The sequence below is a fragment of the Bos indicus x Bos taurus genome, chromosome 12 (assembly GCF_003369695.1).
Source record: "Bos indicus x Bos taurus breed Angus x Brahman F1 hybrid chromosome 12, Bos_hybrid_MaternalHap_v2.0, whole genome shotgun sequence".
Classification (NCBI taxonomy): Eukaryota; Metazoa; Chordata; class Mammalia; order Artiodactyla; family Bovidae; genus Bos; species Bos indicus x Bos taurus.
The window spans coordinates 22,963,028-22,978,815 of NC_040087.1; the positions used below are offsets into that span (position 1 = coordinate 22,963,028).

Below are 15,788 nucleotides of genomic sequence, written 5' to 3' on the forward strand. Positions count from 1 at the left end.
CAGTCCTGGAGGAACAGCCCACATGCCCTGAGATACACACATTCACTAACATACACACACATCCAGGTGTGCAGACAGGCATATGTACACCAAGATCCATATATATTGATACATGCCCCACCCCCATATAATCAGACAGTCCAAACACAGAGATCAGACCATATATTTACCCGACCAGTGGAATCCACTGTAACACTGTGGGGTATGTTGAACTTAGCAGGTCCTGTTCCATTTTCTCCACGCAGCCAAAGGATCATAAAATCTACAAATGGTAAACACATCTGGTCGGTACAATATGTAGAATGCCTTATGCATTAGCATGTTATATTGTATGTCATGAGTTACAAACTATTCAAGTACACCCTGAGCTGATTATGCCTTCTTGGCTTTCTGTTTATGTAAATCTGTCTAATGTATATGCTTTAAAAAAAAAATTCCTTCTCTGTTTCAAGCAATCTGCTTCTTCAACGGCTTTCTCCACTTAAATTTTTCATAACCCAAATATCATTGTTTAGGGTTCATGCCAACCTCTCCTTCAAATTGGTTCCCCCTCATAATCAATGTTATTTGGTATTACCTTGTCTCTGAGCTTACAAATTACAATTTCACAGGTGGCCATTTTTAATGCCCTATATCATATTGAAGATGTCCCTCTCGCCCCCCACCCCTCCAAAAAAGAGACACGCCCAAGTCTCAAATCTCCAAAGGTGTGAATGTGACCTTATTGGAAACCGGGCCTTTGCAGATACAGTTAAGGATCCTGAGGTGGAGATGATGGGTTTAGAGTGGACCCAGTGACCAGTGCCCTTCTAAGAGGAAAGGGAGGCGTGAAGACGCAGGGCACACAGAGAAGGCAATGTAAGACAGAGGCGCTAACCGAAGCTCTGAGCAGTGTCAGACCAATGAGACCCAACTAACTGAGCCATACTCTTAGAGCAGCACACAAAACTAAGCCACGTACCTTGGGACAATTTGATCAACCTGTTATTCAATCCTCCATCTCCATCCACAATGTAAATATCTCCTGTGTCGTCTACATGTAATTCCGCAGGGTTATCAAACTGCAGGGGGTTCAAACCAGTGCCTTTTTTGCCTGGGGTTCCCAAAACTTGAACAAGATCACCAAAGGAATTGTATTTTTTAATAGTATGACCATAGAATCCTATAAAGACAAATATGCATATTTCACAAATATAACCACTGCACAAACATTTACATTTTTCAAGTAAGCTGAGGGCAAAAAAATTGACAAAATTAAACAGCAATAAAAAGTTTAAATGCTAATAATTAAATATATTATATTTGACAAGCAACAAAGCTTCATTGGTTCTATTCACAGATTAGAATCTCATGTACTCCAAAATTAAGTAGATTCTAAATAAAATAAATACAACGAAAGTGAACTGACTCCTAAAACAGAAGGCTCATGATGTAAAAGTACTGGTACATGACTTTTTTAATCTTATGACTTTCAATAAACATGATTTGGACAACACAATCAAGCTACATCTATACATATAACTGAATCACTTTGCTGCACACCTGATACGAACAGAACATTGTTCATCAACTATACTCAGGTGTAAAATTTAAAAAGAAAAAGGAATCATAAGAAAAGAAAATCAAGAAGAACTTGAACAACTTATATCTGAAAACTGTTATTTCAGTTACTCATGGGCACATCTCCAGTTTCAGTAGCTCAATGAAAAAGTTCTTTATAATACAGACACATATATCTATTTTCATGCTAATTTTTAAAGCTTCTTTTTAAATTGAAGTAACATTGGCTTATAACAATACTGACTTTTTTTAAGCCACATTTTCTCCAAGTGGAAACAAATACAACATTTAATCCATTAGCTTTTCTTTCCTAAATAAGGAATAAATCTTTCCATAGAGTTAAAATTATCTTACAAGCAAAGCATAAGCTGGAATATTAATAAACAAGAAAAAACCATAAAGCGGTTAACAGAAACCAACTTGAAGGCATATCAAGACCAACTAAATTGGTACGCATTCAAATGATAAACTGGAAACAATGTGAATCAGCTTGCATTACATCCTATCTTGACTTATTATTATACTTCTTTTGGAGACTTGAGCTAAACTTTGTAGCAGTAATTGAGAGCAAAACAGTAAAGAAAACAAACTTCAAAGTCTCTAAGGAATTGGAAAAAGGATACCCGTAAATAGTGTTTTTTTTTTTAAATGGCTAACATGCAGCCATGTTTTAACTAAAGAGCATTTATTCTTTGAAATATAGGAAGAAATAGAAAAACTGTCTTCAGATCTGTGCATGAAAAACAAGCTATAATGGAAAGAATGAAAGCAAACTGTGTGTTCTTTTTATTTCTGGGAACCAGTGAAGTATTTTATAAAAAAAGGATCACATGAATGGAAGGAAGTAAAAAGTAAAGGCCTCCTTTTAACTGTGAATCCCAAAAAGGGGAAAAAAAAAGAAGCAAAAATAGTCAAACTTCAGTAAGGTCTAACAATGAGCTCAGAAGTAACCAAGATTTTCTGATTTAATCAAAATCTTACCATCCAAAATATAGCTTGAAATAAAGGACTCACGGACTAAGGCTCAGAAATCTGGGTACTGAGAACAGATATGGTTAGTGCACTGTTGTCAAAACCTGAGACCTCTTTAATTCCAGAATGGTATCTGAATTAACCCAAAGTGGGGAAACAGAATGACCTTCAAGCCATGAACTTATCTGGCACAAGACTAGAAATATTTTCTTTAAGATCTCTTTCTTTCCTGAAATGATAATACCAGCTTATCTCTTGAATCATCTTATCTTAAATCACAAGCACAGGCAACAGCTATCTCTGAACACTTATCTCACAGCTGTAACTTCAACTGTGCTTACTTTGGCAGCATGTGTGTGTCCTAGGTCACTTCAGTCATGTCTGACTCTCTGCAACTTTATGGACTATAGCTCGCCAGGCTCCCTGGTCCATGGGATTCTCCAGACAAGAATACTGGAGTGGGTTGCCATGCCCTCCCCCAGGGGATCTTCCTACCTTACGGATCAAACCTGAGTCTCTTATGTTTCCTGCATCGACAGGTGGGTTCTTTACCACTAGCACCGCCTGCACACTCTACTAAAATTATTTAATGGAAAGGTTTCAGACATGCTGAAGTCAGCAGGACTTCAGAAGCATTCACACCACCAGCAGTTTCTGCAAATCTTGCACTCTGGGCAAGAAAGCAGTTCTGGTTTCTCAGCAGAATCTCTCAGACAAGTGGTAAAGGAAAAAAACAGGCAAAGACCCCATTTATTAGCTTTTAGAGACTACCATTTTATTTGGCTTCACAGAAGTAGTCTAAGAAGAGCAACTGATATTTTAACATGCAAAAGTCCCATGACAAATTAAAGGAAAGATCACAATAATGATAGCCTCCTTGTTAAATGTCTCAATTATACATAACAACGATATAAAAATTTCAAAAGGCGATTTCACAAATCACTGAATAAATTACAAATAGATTCGGCCACTCTGATTTTAAAATGGACAAGTAAGAAGATGGGCAAAGAGGAGGTTTCTAGCAAGATAATTTAAGAGATATTACTACACATACCACTTCCTACATCCGTGATCCAGACGGATTTTTCCTGTGGTGTACTGGCCGCAAATATACCATGAGGTGTGTCAACTGTATAATTCCAGGATCGTAGGAAATATCCATCCTCTGTGAACACTAATACCTTTGGGATGTTATCCCCTCTCTGAAGGTATACAAAAATAACTGCTTAGATAGGATCAGTTTTAAGGAAGCAATCATTATTTTCACAACGAGAAACAGAAGTCAAAGATTAACCAAGAAATGACGTAATGTTTACAAAACCAAACAATATTAACCTCTATCAAGCTCAAAACCAAAACACTAACTTTAACTTAAAAAAACAAACTCCACAATTGGAGTAACATAAACGTACATAGATACTTAGTACAGTAACATAGGAAAGCTGTTTTCTTTGCGTTCATAACTTCAAAAACAAAAATCCCAGTTTTACTTACCTGGCCTACATAAACCAATCCGTTGAGGGAGTCAACTGCAACACAAAATGTTGCTCCAGTGAAGTATTCTGAATACTTCGGCCAATCCACATCCAGCCGGTAAAGAATCTCCTCAGCTCTCCAGGAAATTTTAAAAGCCAAGTGCAGATGTGGTGGGAGCTGGGGAGGAAAAGAAAATAAGGAAACTGAGAGTGTACTTACCTGGTGGCTCAGACGGTAAAGAATCTGTCTGCAATGCAGGAGACCAAGGTTCTCTCCCTGGATGGGGCCTGGAGAATCCCATGGACGGAGGAGCCCAGCTGGCTACAGTCCACGAGGTCGCAAAGAGTCAGACACGACCGAACACACACACCACATTACAAACTTTTTAACGCTAAGGGGCAACACGTCGGCGGTTCGGCCGCAGATGCAGTTTTGAGACGAGCCAGTGAGAGAACCAGCTCCATCTCCATCCCAAGACCACCTCCCAAGAATGCTGCTACCCGAGAAGCCATTCCCTAACCATCCAGCTCACCCGAGAGGCACAGAACCGCGAATGCAAAACCAGAAGCGCTAGGAAGAAGCCAGCGCCGGCTATGCAGACCCAGAATCTCGTCATGACCGGACGGGAAGACTGGCGAGGGAGAAGGACTGGCAAGCGGCTGGGGGCCGAAGGACAGCCTCAGGCAGTTCGTCGCCGCAGTGAGCTCTTAGCTCCAAAGCGCCTACCCTGGATGCCCGAGGTTTCAGAACCAAAAAGCACCGGACACCAGAGCGAAACACAGTCCCCACTGGGACTCCGCATTCCCGGCGCGTTCCCTCCCCGCTTACGCGTCACAAGCCCCGGGCTTACCACGTGACCGCCCTTCCGCCCATCCTAGCTGTGGACCTTTCCAAGCCACCAAGTCAGGGTGCTGGTGGATATGCCTTAACCACTAGACGTACATTCTTTTACATTCGGACTTACCAATCAAAACCGAGCACAATCAAACTCTAGAATTAAGGGCGTGACCCTCCAAAAATAAGTTTCAGGCTTTGGGAAGGACTTCTACGGCATCCAATTCCGAGATGTACAGGCATCTGACAGGGACACCTGCATTCCCACACCAGGACCCCTTCTTGGGCTCTCAGGATAGAGGGGCCTAATCTGGCGGCGCAGAGTTGAGTTGACTCGGGCGCGACGGGCTCCATCGAAGGTCCCCTACGAGCCGGGGGAAGCCGTGGGGGTAACCAGGAAGCGCTCCCGGCGCTGTTGGCGCTGCGGTGTTCGGGAGCCCCCCTACCCGAGACCGTGACCCCCATCGCTCGGCTCCCGGTGCTCGCCGGCCGCCGGCCCGCTCCCGGAAGCGGTGGCAGCTGGTAACAAAGAGCCGGCCAGGCCGCCACTGCCCTGGCTGCGGGACCCAGGAGTCCGGCGGTAGCTACGGGGAGTGAGCGAGAGCTGGGCCATGAGGCCAGCTTCGCCGCGGTGAGGGGCAGCCGAGGCGCTGGTGCGGGCCGAGAAGCTGGTGCCTCCCTCCTCGCCGGCCGCAGGATTCGGGGCGCGGGTGCCTCTGCTTCTCGGGCCGCTACCCCCGGGAAGGCTGCTTCCCCGATCTTCTTCCGGCGGCGCCTGGCCTTGCGCTGCGGGGACAGACGCTCTGCCTCGGGCCGCCGAACGCCGGGTTTTCTCTGCGGGACTCAGAGCACCCGGCTCCTCCCCGAGCGGTCCTGAAGCTTTGTGTAAAGAAGCCGGGGAAGCCTGACGGGTTTTGTTTTGTTTTGTTTTTAATAAAAAGTTTTTATAAGTCCCCATTTTTAGAAATTTTTGCAGACTTTGAAGTCCTCTACCTCTTGCGCATCCTTCCTCCTGCTCCTCGAGTCTTTTTCCTTAGCTGGAAACATTTTTTACTCTCGGAGCGGACCGGGGATGATCGTTTTGTAATTGAAACTGTAACTGTTAAAACCTCGTCGAGATAGTAGTCAAGATGGACAAAAAGTCCTTTGAAATGGTGCTGGATGAAATTAGAAAGGTAATTACACTTAATTCCTTCAATCTCTGAGTCACGAATTCTCATGATTTGTCCTTTTTGGGGAACTGCGAGCAGATTGTGTAAAATACGGATATAAGGGTTGCAAAACTGGTTGGAATTTTAACGTCTAGTGGTAGGAGTTTATATCTTGATACGTTTCACGATACGAAACGGAGATTTTTGCTAACTCCAAACTGCTCGAGAATCAGACCGGTATTGCGGAGCTTATATTTAGAGCCCTCGGTTCCCAAGCCCGCCCTACAAATCTTGAATCACTGTATTTTTGGATAAGTGATTTCGTATTTCTGAACCGATTTCCTCATCTTTCAGTAAGATTGACTGAAAACTAAAAATACGTAGAAAGTTTATTTAACGGTGGTTATGATGACAGGATTTTTAAGTTTGAGTGTAAGCAGACTGTTGCCTCGGCAGGACAAAATTAGTATCCTAATAAAAAGTGTGGCATTAAGCTTAAAGGCAGATTCTTAGGAATGGACTTAAATAACTCGCATTTCAAAACTTTTTTCCTTCTGCTTGCCAGGTTTTTGCTTCGTTTTGAGACTATTGTAGCCTACATCCCACCAGACAGCAAAAAATTAAAAAAAATTGGAATGTAGCCTTGAGGCTTTAACAGTATTTTAAGCGCAAAAAGTTAAGCCTTTACAAAATTAAACCTGAAAATACTGACAGACCATTCGTATGTTAATACAGGGTCCTTTGCTTAGAATGTCAGGGCTGTTTCCTCGCCATTTTCATATTTTCAAGACCCTTGATTGAGGCGGAAAGACTTGTTACCTTGTGCACTGGTGATTATTATTTATTTCGGCATATGAAATTATTAATAAAATTGCCTGTTTTTCTTCATTCTGTATAAGGCAAAATGCTGTTTTCCTTCATCCTTTGTTAATGTTTTTTTTTTTCAAATTTGCATGTTAGGCTACATTTGTAATGCTATTGAGTATTCTTTTTTTGAATCAAAATAAAATTTCTGCTTTTGCAAATCCAATTTGCCCAATAAAAATCTGCAATAAAAGGTCAGCCTGCTGAGTACATACTTAGAATTTGCCACAATTTGTTAATGAGCTGATGTTAAACTACTGTCTATGAGAAAACAATTTGTTCAGGGAGAGGAGTCGATTTCTTTTGGAAGCTCTAGGGTGTCGGTTTGTATATTCTCTCCCTGCTAAATTGTGGAAAGATGACATGGTAAATACTAATGAAAGGAATAGGAACTTTTCTAGAGATTAAAGTCAAATTCATAACATAAGTCCCTTATTTCTGGTCTGAAATCAAGATGTATCTTTTTCTGCCTGTGCCAAATAATTAGATACATCAACATAGTACTAGGTTATTAAAATAGGATAAAAATATAGTGTATCTAAGTATGAGATTTACTGTTGGCTTTTCAAAATTGCTCTCAGACTTTGTAAGTCAGTTTAAACCAGGTAATCTCTTCCTGAGTGTTAGCATTATGTCTGTAGGTAATACTAGCTGTCACTATTGTCATTTAAAAACAAAGGCATGTAAGAAGACACTAGAAAAAGAAATAGGAAGAAGAAAGGAGGGGGGAAAGCAATATGTAATCTGCTTTCTAAGAAGAGGCTAATAATAATATTCATTATTGAGCACTTAGAGGGTGCTTGTTCCAAGTACTTCCTCCATGCGTTATTTGATTTAATCTGCCGAATAGCTCTGGAGATGTGAGTTCTATACCCCTCATTTTTACAGATGGCACTTCTAGTCTCTGGAGGTTAACTAGCCAGCTCAAAGTTACCCAACTGATAAGGGAGGGGGTTCAGTGTTCAAGGTCAGGGGTTCTGACTCCAGCTATGGTGTTGTGCTTGGGGATACAGCTGGGCCTCTCCAGTGCTGATAAAAGAATTAAGACATGACTTGGCATCAACACGGTCCAGGATTTGGGCCAGAAACTTGCTCTTCATTGTGTCCAGTAATGGCAATAATAAACTCCCAAGAGTACATTATCCAGAATCCCATTCCTTTCCCTTTTTCATGAAAATTCAACTACTGAGCTCCCTGCATGTTTCTTTGTTGACTGGTCATGGTGTTCTAGCAGCATGATGCATGTAGAAAGTACAATTATGATTGCTCTGGAATGAATGCAAAGGGATTAGTTCATTTGGGCGGTGGGGTATGATTGACCATATTTTTATATGCTAGAAAGTACTATATACTAGTACTGTCCATATTTCTATATACTAGAAAGTGACCCCTACAGTAAATCTAGTTATGATCTGGCACCATACAAAGGGGATTTAGTGGGTTTTTAATGAGTGGTTGTTACCAGATTGCGACAGTCTGCTATTTCCATCTCTAAGCTTAGCATGTAGTTGCCAGGAGAATCATACATGATTTCCTGTGGCTCTAGATGGTGCTGCGTCAAGGCCACAAACTTCTCTCTGAACTTGTGTCACATTTACTCTTGACTCTTTTAATCCTGAGGTGGGTAGTGATTGGTGTTCCCTTCTGTGGGTGAAGAGGCTCTCAGGGCAATTAAAATACCTCCCAGAGACCACACTGCCAGTTGGTGGCAGGCACACGGGTTGGCGTCTAGGTTCCTATCTCAGTAGAAACACTGAGAGCCTGGACTAGACCTTGTTTTACGCATGTTTCTCTATCAGTTAGTGCATATAGGTGTGCAGTAAATAATTATCTGCTGAATGAGTAATGGCTAGTACATTTAACTTTAAAAATGATGGTTTGGTTGAGTTTGGGGTGATTTAAAACTGCAATCACTTTTACAGGAATACTTAATTTCTATTAATGTAGAAGCTTATCTGTTAAAATTCTACTCCTTTCCTTTGTAGGAGTGAGTAGGGAGGCCAGGGGTTTTCCTGGTGTCTAATTGTATCCCTAACAGCATGGAACCCCAAAGGTAGAATGTCACATCACCATGGTGACTTTATCAGCCTCCTTGTCTCAGGGCTACAGAAGGTCTGCCGCTGTTTGAGTTGCATAGGCAACTTTCATGTATGCATATTGCTGTTCTGCTTACATATATTTATTCTGTTTTTCTGTGTTTTTAGGCTGTTTTGACAGAGTACAAATTAAAAGCGATTGAATATGTACACGGATATTTCTCTAGTGAACAGGTATTCTTTTGTTTATTTAAGCAAAAGCTTTTTTTTTTAATGTATTTTTTTAACAGTGATGTTCTGATTAGTGCCTTTACTTATTTACCTACTGATCAAGTTCAGAATTGCTTTTACTTTGTTGCTCTGTTTATTCAGGAACTTTAGAAGCTTTTGGTTTTAACAGAAAACTTTACATAATTTATAGTTGGCATATTTTATAAGCATACCCACTTTCATCACGATATCATATGCTAAAATGATTTTAAAATGCAGTGTCTGAAAAACACAGTTCAAATTGTTTATATTCTGAGCACAGTATCATGTCTGTAAACTTCTAACAGTTAACATACCCAAATTTGTACAGTGTTTATGAGTCAGTAATTGCAGAATTCACTGCAATTTATACAACTTGGAACAAATGGTAATATATGTTCTTATGTGAAGCCACGAATAAGAAAAAGAAATAGTGTCTAATAAGTAGTTTCTGTATCTTCCAGAAGACTAATATTATCAAGTGGGATTGTTTAGTGGAAACTTTCACCCAACTTTAGGAGTTTGCTGATTTTGAAAAATAAGTTTGCGTGTATGTACACACATGCGGAGACAGCTGGATTTCCAAGGAATACTTGGAAAATACTTGATAGAGATACGAAGCAGAAATAGAAATGTACATCTGGAGAACAGTTCTGGGAAATGGTGGGAACATGAGTAAGGTAGACAGTGGATGAAACTGTAGATTGAGTTAGTAAGTAAATGCCCCAACTTTTCATCTCTTTCTCAAGACTTTCAAAACTGGAATAACATTAAGACTAGTTCTGCCTCTTAAATTCCTGAGAGCTACTCTGTGATTTGCACATGTTGCTACCTGTTTAATGAGTGGTTTCCAGATGTCCCATAACTTTTCACAGTGCTTTTTTTTGAAACGTAAATGTTTCAGGAAGATTTGTAATTTTACATAGCTGATAGCTTTTCTTTCCTTCTCTTGTATGTGTTTCTGTGTATACGTGTGAAATTTTGTAGAAAACTTCCCATAGTAGAAATTTAATGACTTTGCTACAGTCATTTAAAAATTTTATCAAGCTATTTCCCAAGTGTGGTCTTATAAGCCTACTTACTATAAAGCATATCTCCCATCCTGTATCAGACATGATAGTTTATAAAGTTCTATGGTTGGTGTAGTCCCGGGTAGCATTCACTGTGTGTAGTAAAAACATTATTCCCATAAAAGGAAGGACATGCTCTCTTAGCAAGTTGTATAGAAAGTACACACAGTAACTTGTTTGCTACTTACGTATCTCTCAGTGAGGAGTGAGAAGTGTTTTTACTCTTCTTTACATACCACCCCATTTTCTAGTGTTAACTTTGCTTTGTGGAATAATTGAACCCGTAACATTTTGAGGAACTCAGAGTAAAAGAATTCATTAACCCAGATTTCATTATCCTCTCATCCTGAGTCTTTGTTGTTGTTCCTTTTGGGGTGTCCTTGGAGGCGGTGAACTCGGAGACTGCAGTGCTGTGGTTTCTGCACACCTCTCCCTGGCCATGGCACAGTGTCTCCCTCATTCACTTGAACTTGGCTGGTGGTAGTATGAGAGAGCCTGGCTGGCTGTGCTCTCAAAGTGACTTACTATTTAGAAGCTGCTGGCGTGATTCAGGGTAATTCTCACCCTTTTAGAGAATACATCTGTGGTCTAAATCAGAATAGTATGCTCTCCACATCTGAGTTAGAGAGTAGAAGTTAGTGGACCACCACTAACCCACACTACTGAAGACCTTTTTCTATGGTTAAAACTGTCCTTCTCCACTAAATGTTTTAAAGCTTTCCATTCATACTGTATCTTTATATTCCTAAGCGAACATTTTATGTCCATCTAGTACTTTTCCAACTTTCTTTTTCTCCAGGTACTTTCTTCTTTCCCTGCCTTATACATTCCTTTATTTCTAGTCCAAGACTGTGTGCGGCAGTGGGAATGCTCTCTCTCTGCACTAACCACGATGGTAGCTACCAGCTTCACACGGCTGTTGAGCCCTCCCTCACCATGTGGCTTATGCCAGTAAGGAACTGAGTTTTCTCTTTGATTTGGTTTCACTTGATTTAAATGTAAGTAGCTGCACGTGGCTACTCCGTCTCACAGTCTAAACTCTGGTGTCGTGCTTATGCCTCGTCATCTGGGCCCAGCAGCACACTTTGAATAACGATTCAGAGTACAGAAATAAATCTTGTAGAAATGTTTGCAAACACGTTGTCGGTAGAGCTAAATTAGTTCTTTGCTTTTCAGGTGGTTGATTTACTGAGATATTTCTCCTGGGCGGAGCCTCAGTTGAAGGCAATGAAAGCATTACAGCATGTAAGTAATTTATTTTTCCTTAGAATGTAGGATTTTAAGTATTTTGAATTCTCTCCTCGTATTCTGTAATTCATCTCAAGTTGCAGTTTGTTTGCTTTAGTTGCAGGCACTAAATTCCATTATACTTTATTCAAAAATAACTATGTTAAAAACATTAAAGCTTCCCAAATTGTAAAATTCAATCACATGTACTATACTGTTAAATTGTAGAGTTCTAATTGGCAGATTGGAGTAGAAAATATTTCTAGGCAAGCAAAACATAAGATTCAAATTCATAAGTATTTTTATTTTGGAGAAGGCAATGGCACCCCACTCCAGTGCTCTTGCCTGGAAAATCCCATGGATGGAGGAACCTGGAAGGCTGCAGTCCATGGGGTCTCGAAGAGTCGGACATGACTGAGTGACTTCACTTTCACTTTTCACTTTCATCCATTGGAGAAGGAAATGGCAACCCACTCCAGTGTTCTTGCCTGGAGAATCCCAGGGACGGGGGAGCCCGGTGGGCTGCCGTCTATGGGGTCACACAGAGTCGGACACGACTGAAGCGACTTAGCAGCAGCAGCAGCAGCAGCATTTTTATTTACTTCCGTTTTTGTGTGTCTTCACCTTCCTGTATTTAGTCTTAGAAGAATAGTCAGACTGATCTATGCCTGCATTTTTTTAGACCAATGCTGTCCAAATGACCTTTCAGTGACAATACAAATGTTTTGTATCTGCTCTATCCAATATGGTAACTGGCCACATATGTTTTTTGTGCACTTAAAATGTGTCATCTGTCTGAGGAATGGTATTTTTAAGGTCTTTGATTTTCATGTAAGCAAGCAACATGTCTAGTGGCTACCATATGGATGGCACAGTGCTAAAGCCTAGATTTTCAGAGGCTCTGAAGTCAAATGGGGTCTGGATGTATAGAGGATTTCCCTGGGAGTATCAGGCACTGCTAGCTTTAAAGAAATCTGCTGATCTTGAGGGCTTCCCAGTGGCTTAGTGGTAAAGAATCCACGTGCCGGTGCAGGAGAAGCTGGTTTGATTCCTGGGTTGAAAAATCCCCTGGAGGAGGGCATGGCAACCCACTCCAGTATTTTTGCCTGGAAAATCCCATGGACAGAAGGGCCTGGAGGGCTACAGTCCATGAGGTTGCAAAGAGTTGGTACAACTGAGCGAGCACACAGGCACATACAGATCCTTATCTTCCTAAACGAATTTGCTTAAGGAAGTGTCTGGGTCTGTTAGTGCTTCTTCTCTTTAACAATTGCTTTTTTTCTGCTTTATTTAAAAAAAGAAAAGATTGTCTCACTCATTCACCTATCAGCAAGGGTTGAAAAATCTTTCTCTAAGGACCAAAGAAAAGGAGAGCAAAGCAGAGAGCTTCTGTAAAAAATACTGTTGGGGACCTTGGCTTATTTTATCAGAACAGCAAACTCATGACAAAGCTCTGAAGCCACCTTGCCTATCCACCCACCTTAGAATTAAAACTCAGAAGTGGGAATGCTTCACAGGCACACCTTCATGCACTTAGAGACAAAATCAGTCTGATTTCACTGTGTTCATACTGAAGACTGACTTTGACAATTAGGTTACGTTCTGGACATTTTCATAAATGAGCTAAAGCAGTAGATCCAAGGTCTTCAGAAATATATAATAAACTTACATATAAGGAAATCAATCTTTTGCAGATACGTAACCGTCCGATAAAACTTTTAGATGTCTGTTTACAAACACGTAAGGGAGCATGCAGTTTTACTAATTCTTTTGGTGATAACAGGTTCAGTTCAGTTCAGTTCAGTCGCTCAGTAGTGTCCGACTCTTCGAGACCCCATGGATCGCAGCACGCCAGGCCTCCCTGTCCATCACCAACTCCCGGAGTTCACTCAGACTCATGTCCATCGAGTCAGTGATGCCATCCAGCCATCTCATCCTCTGTCGTCCCCTTCTCCTCTTGCCCCCAATCCCTCCCAGCATCAGAGTCTTTTCCAGTGAGTCAACTCTTCAAATGAGGTGGCCAAAGTACTGGAGTTTCAGCTTCAGCATCATTCCCTCCAAAGAAATCCCAGGGCTGATCTCCTTCAGAATGGACTGGTTGGATCTCCTTGCAGTCCAAGGGACTCTCAAGAGTCTTCAATAGTGTTTAAAAACAACTTCAGTTGATTCAATGACACCACCCTTATGGCAGAAAGTGAAGAGGAACTCAAAAGCCTCTTGATGAAAGTGAAAGAGGAGAGTGAAAAAGTTGGCTTAAAGCTCGAAAACTAAGATCATGGCGTCTGGTCCCATTACTTCATGGGAAATAGATGGGGAAACAGTGTCAGACTTTATTTTTTGGGGCTCCAAAATCACTGCAGATGGTGATTGCAGCCATGAAATTAAAAGACGCTTCCTCCTTGGAAGGAAAGTTATGACCAACCTAGATAGCATATTGAAAAGCAGAGATATTACTTTGCTAACAAAGGTCCGTCTAGTCTAGGCTATGGTTTTTCCAGTAGTCATGTATGGATGTGAGAGTTGGACTGTGAAGAAAGCTGAGCGCCAAAGAATTGATGCTTTTGAACTTTGAACATCAATAAGAATTGATGCTTATGTAAGTGGTGTTGGAGAAGACTCTTGAGAGTCCCTTGGACTGCAAAGAGGTCCAACCAGTCCATCCTAAAGGAGACCAGTCCTAGGCGTTCATTGCAAGGACTGATGCTGAGGCTGAAACTCCAGTACTTTGACCACCTCATGCAAAGAGTTGACTCATTGGAAAAGACCCTAATGCTGGGAGGGATTGGGGGCAGGAGGAGAAGGGGATGACAGAGGATGAGATGGCTGGATGGCATCACTGACTTGATGCACATGAGTTTGGGTCAACTCCGGGAGTTGGTGATGAACAGGGAGGCCTGGCGTGCTATGATTCATGGGGTCGCAAAGAGTTGGACACGACTGAGCGACTGAACTGAACTGAATCTCCTTATGTTGACTTTGATTTCGAATTTCCTCCACTGCTAACATCAATATATAAATTGACCTGCTTTTCAGAAACATAGGTATCCTAGACAAATATTAAATTACGTAACAGTCTATATAATCCTCAAGTGTCACAATGCACATTAACTTTCTTAGAAGTCCTGCAGTAAAAGAACCTGTTAATATTTAACCCATGCCAACATCCGCTGGATCATAGAAAAAGCAAGAGAGTTCCAGAAAAACATCTATTTCTGCTTTATTGACTATGCCAAAGCCTTTGACTGTGTGGATCAAAATAAACTGTGGAAAATTCTGAAAGAGATGGGAATACCAGACCACCTGATCTGCCTCTTGAGAAATCTGTATGCAGGTCAGGAAGCAACAGTTAGAACTGGACATGGAACAACAGGCTGGTTCCAAATAGGAAAAGGAGTTCGTCAAGGCTGTATATTGTCACTGTGTTTATTTAACTTATATGCAGAGTACATCATGAGAAACGCTGGACTGGAAGAAACACAAACTGGAATCAAGATTGCTGGGAGAAATATCAATAATCTCAGATATGCAGATGACACCACCCTTATGGCAGAAAGTGAAGAGGAACTCAAAAGCCTCTTGATGAAAGTGAAAGTGGAGAGTGAAAAAGTTGGCTTAAAGCTCAACATTCAGAAAATGAAGATCATGGCATCCGGACCCACCATTTCATGGGAAATAGATGGGGAAACAGTGGAAACAGTGTCAGACTTTTATTTTTCTGGGCTCCAAAATCACTGCAGATGGTGACTGCAGCCATGAAATTAAAAGACGCTTACTCCTTGGAAGGAAAGTTATGACCAACCTAGATAGCATATTCAAAAGCAGAGACATTACTTTGCCAACAAAGGTTTGTCTAGTCAAGGCTATCGTTTTTCCTGTGGTCATGTATGGATGTGAGAGTTGGACTGTGAAGAAGGCTGAGCGCCGAAGAATTGATGCTTTTGAACTGTGGTGTTGGAGAAGACTCTTGAGAGTCCCTTGGACTGCAAGGAGATCCAACCAGTCCATTCTGAAGGAGATCAGCCCTGGGATTTCTTTGGAAGAAATGATGCTAAAGCTGAAACTCCAGTACTTTGGCCACCTGATGCAAAGAGTTGACTCATTGGAAAAGACTCTGATGCTGGGAGGGATTGGGGGCAGGAGGAGAAGGGGACGACAGAGGATGAGATGGCTAGATGGCATCACTGACTCGATGGACATGAGTCTGAGTGAACTCCGGGAGTTGGTGATGGACAGGGAGGCCTGGCATGCTGCGATTCATGGGGTCACGAAGAGTTGGACACTACTGAGCGACTGATCTGATCTGATCCCCTAATCGTGTGATTGGAGTACCTTTTTTTAATAACACTATT

General features: G+C 41.4%; 2 protein-coding genes across 5 annotated transcripts in view; one reads left to right on the top strand and one right to left on the bottom strand.

The window, feature by feature from the left end:
* The window catches only part of NHLRC3 (NHL repeat containing 3), a 41,160-nt gene extending 36,305 nt beyond the window's left edge, over positions 1–4,855 (bottom strand). For 2 of the 3 annotated variants that reach the window (XM_027557355.1, XM_027557353.1), the window contains exons 1-5: positions 4,541–4,855; positions 4,027–4,185; positions 3,587–3,734; positions 962–1,162; positions 171–262 (exon numbers count right to left, since the gene is read on the bottom strand). In XM_027557355.1, coding sequence (XP_027413156.1) covers positions 171–262; positions 962–1,162; positions 3,587–3,734; positions 4,027–4,185; positions 4,541–4,624 — 684 coding nt within the window. In that variant the 5' untranslated portion in view covers positions 4,625–4,855. The remainder of the gene's footprint in view (positions 1–170; positions 263–961; positions 1,163–3,586; positions 3,735–4,026; positions 4,186–4,540) is intronic. The other variant, XM_027557354.1, reaches the window with a different exon arrangement.
* A 277-nt stretch (positions 4,856–5,132) lies between these two features.
* Positions 5,133–15,788, top strand: part of PROSER1 (proline and serine rich 1) — a 31,709-nt gene continuing 21,053 nt past the window's right edge. The window contains exons 1-3 of one of the 2 annotated variants that reach the window (XM_027557356.1): positions 5,134–6,017; positions 9,062–9,127; positions 11,389–11,457. In XM_027557356.1, coding sequence (XP_027413157.1) covers positions 5,973–6,017; positions 9,062–9,127; positions 11,389–11,457 — 180 coding nt within the window. In that variant the 5' untranslated portion in view covers positions 5,134–5,972. Of the gene's footprint in view, positions 6,018–9,061; positions 9,128–11,388; positions 11,458–15,788 lie in introns of both variants that reach the window. The other variant, XM_027557357.1, reaches the window with a different exon arrangement.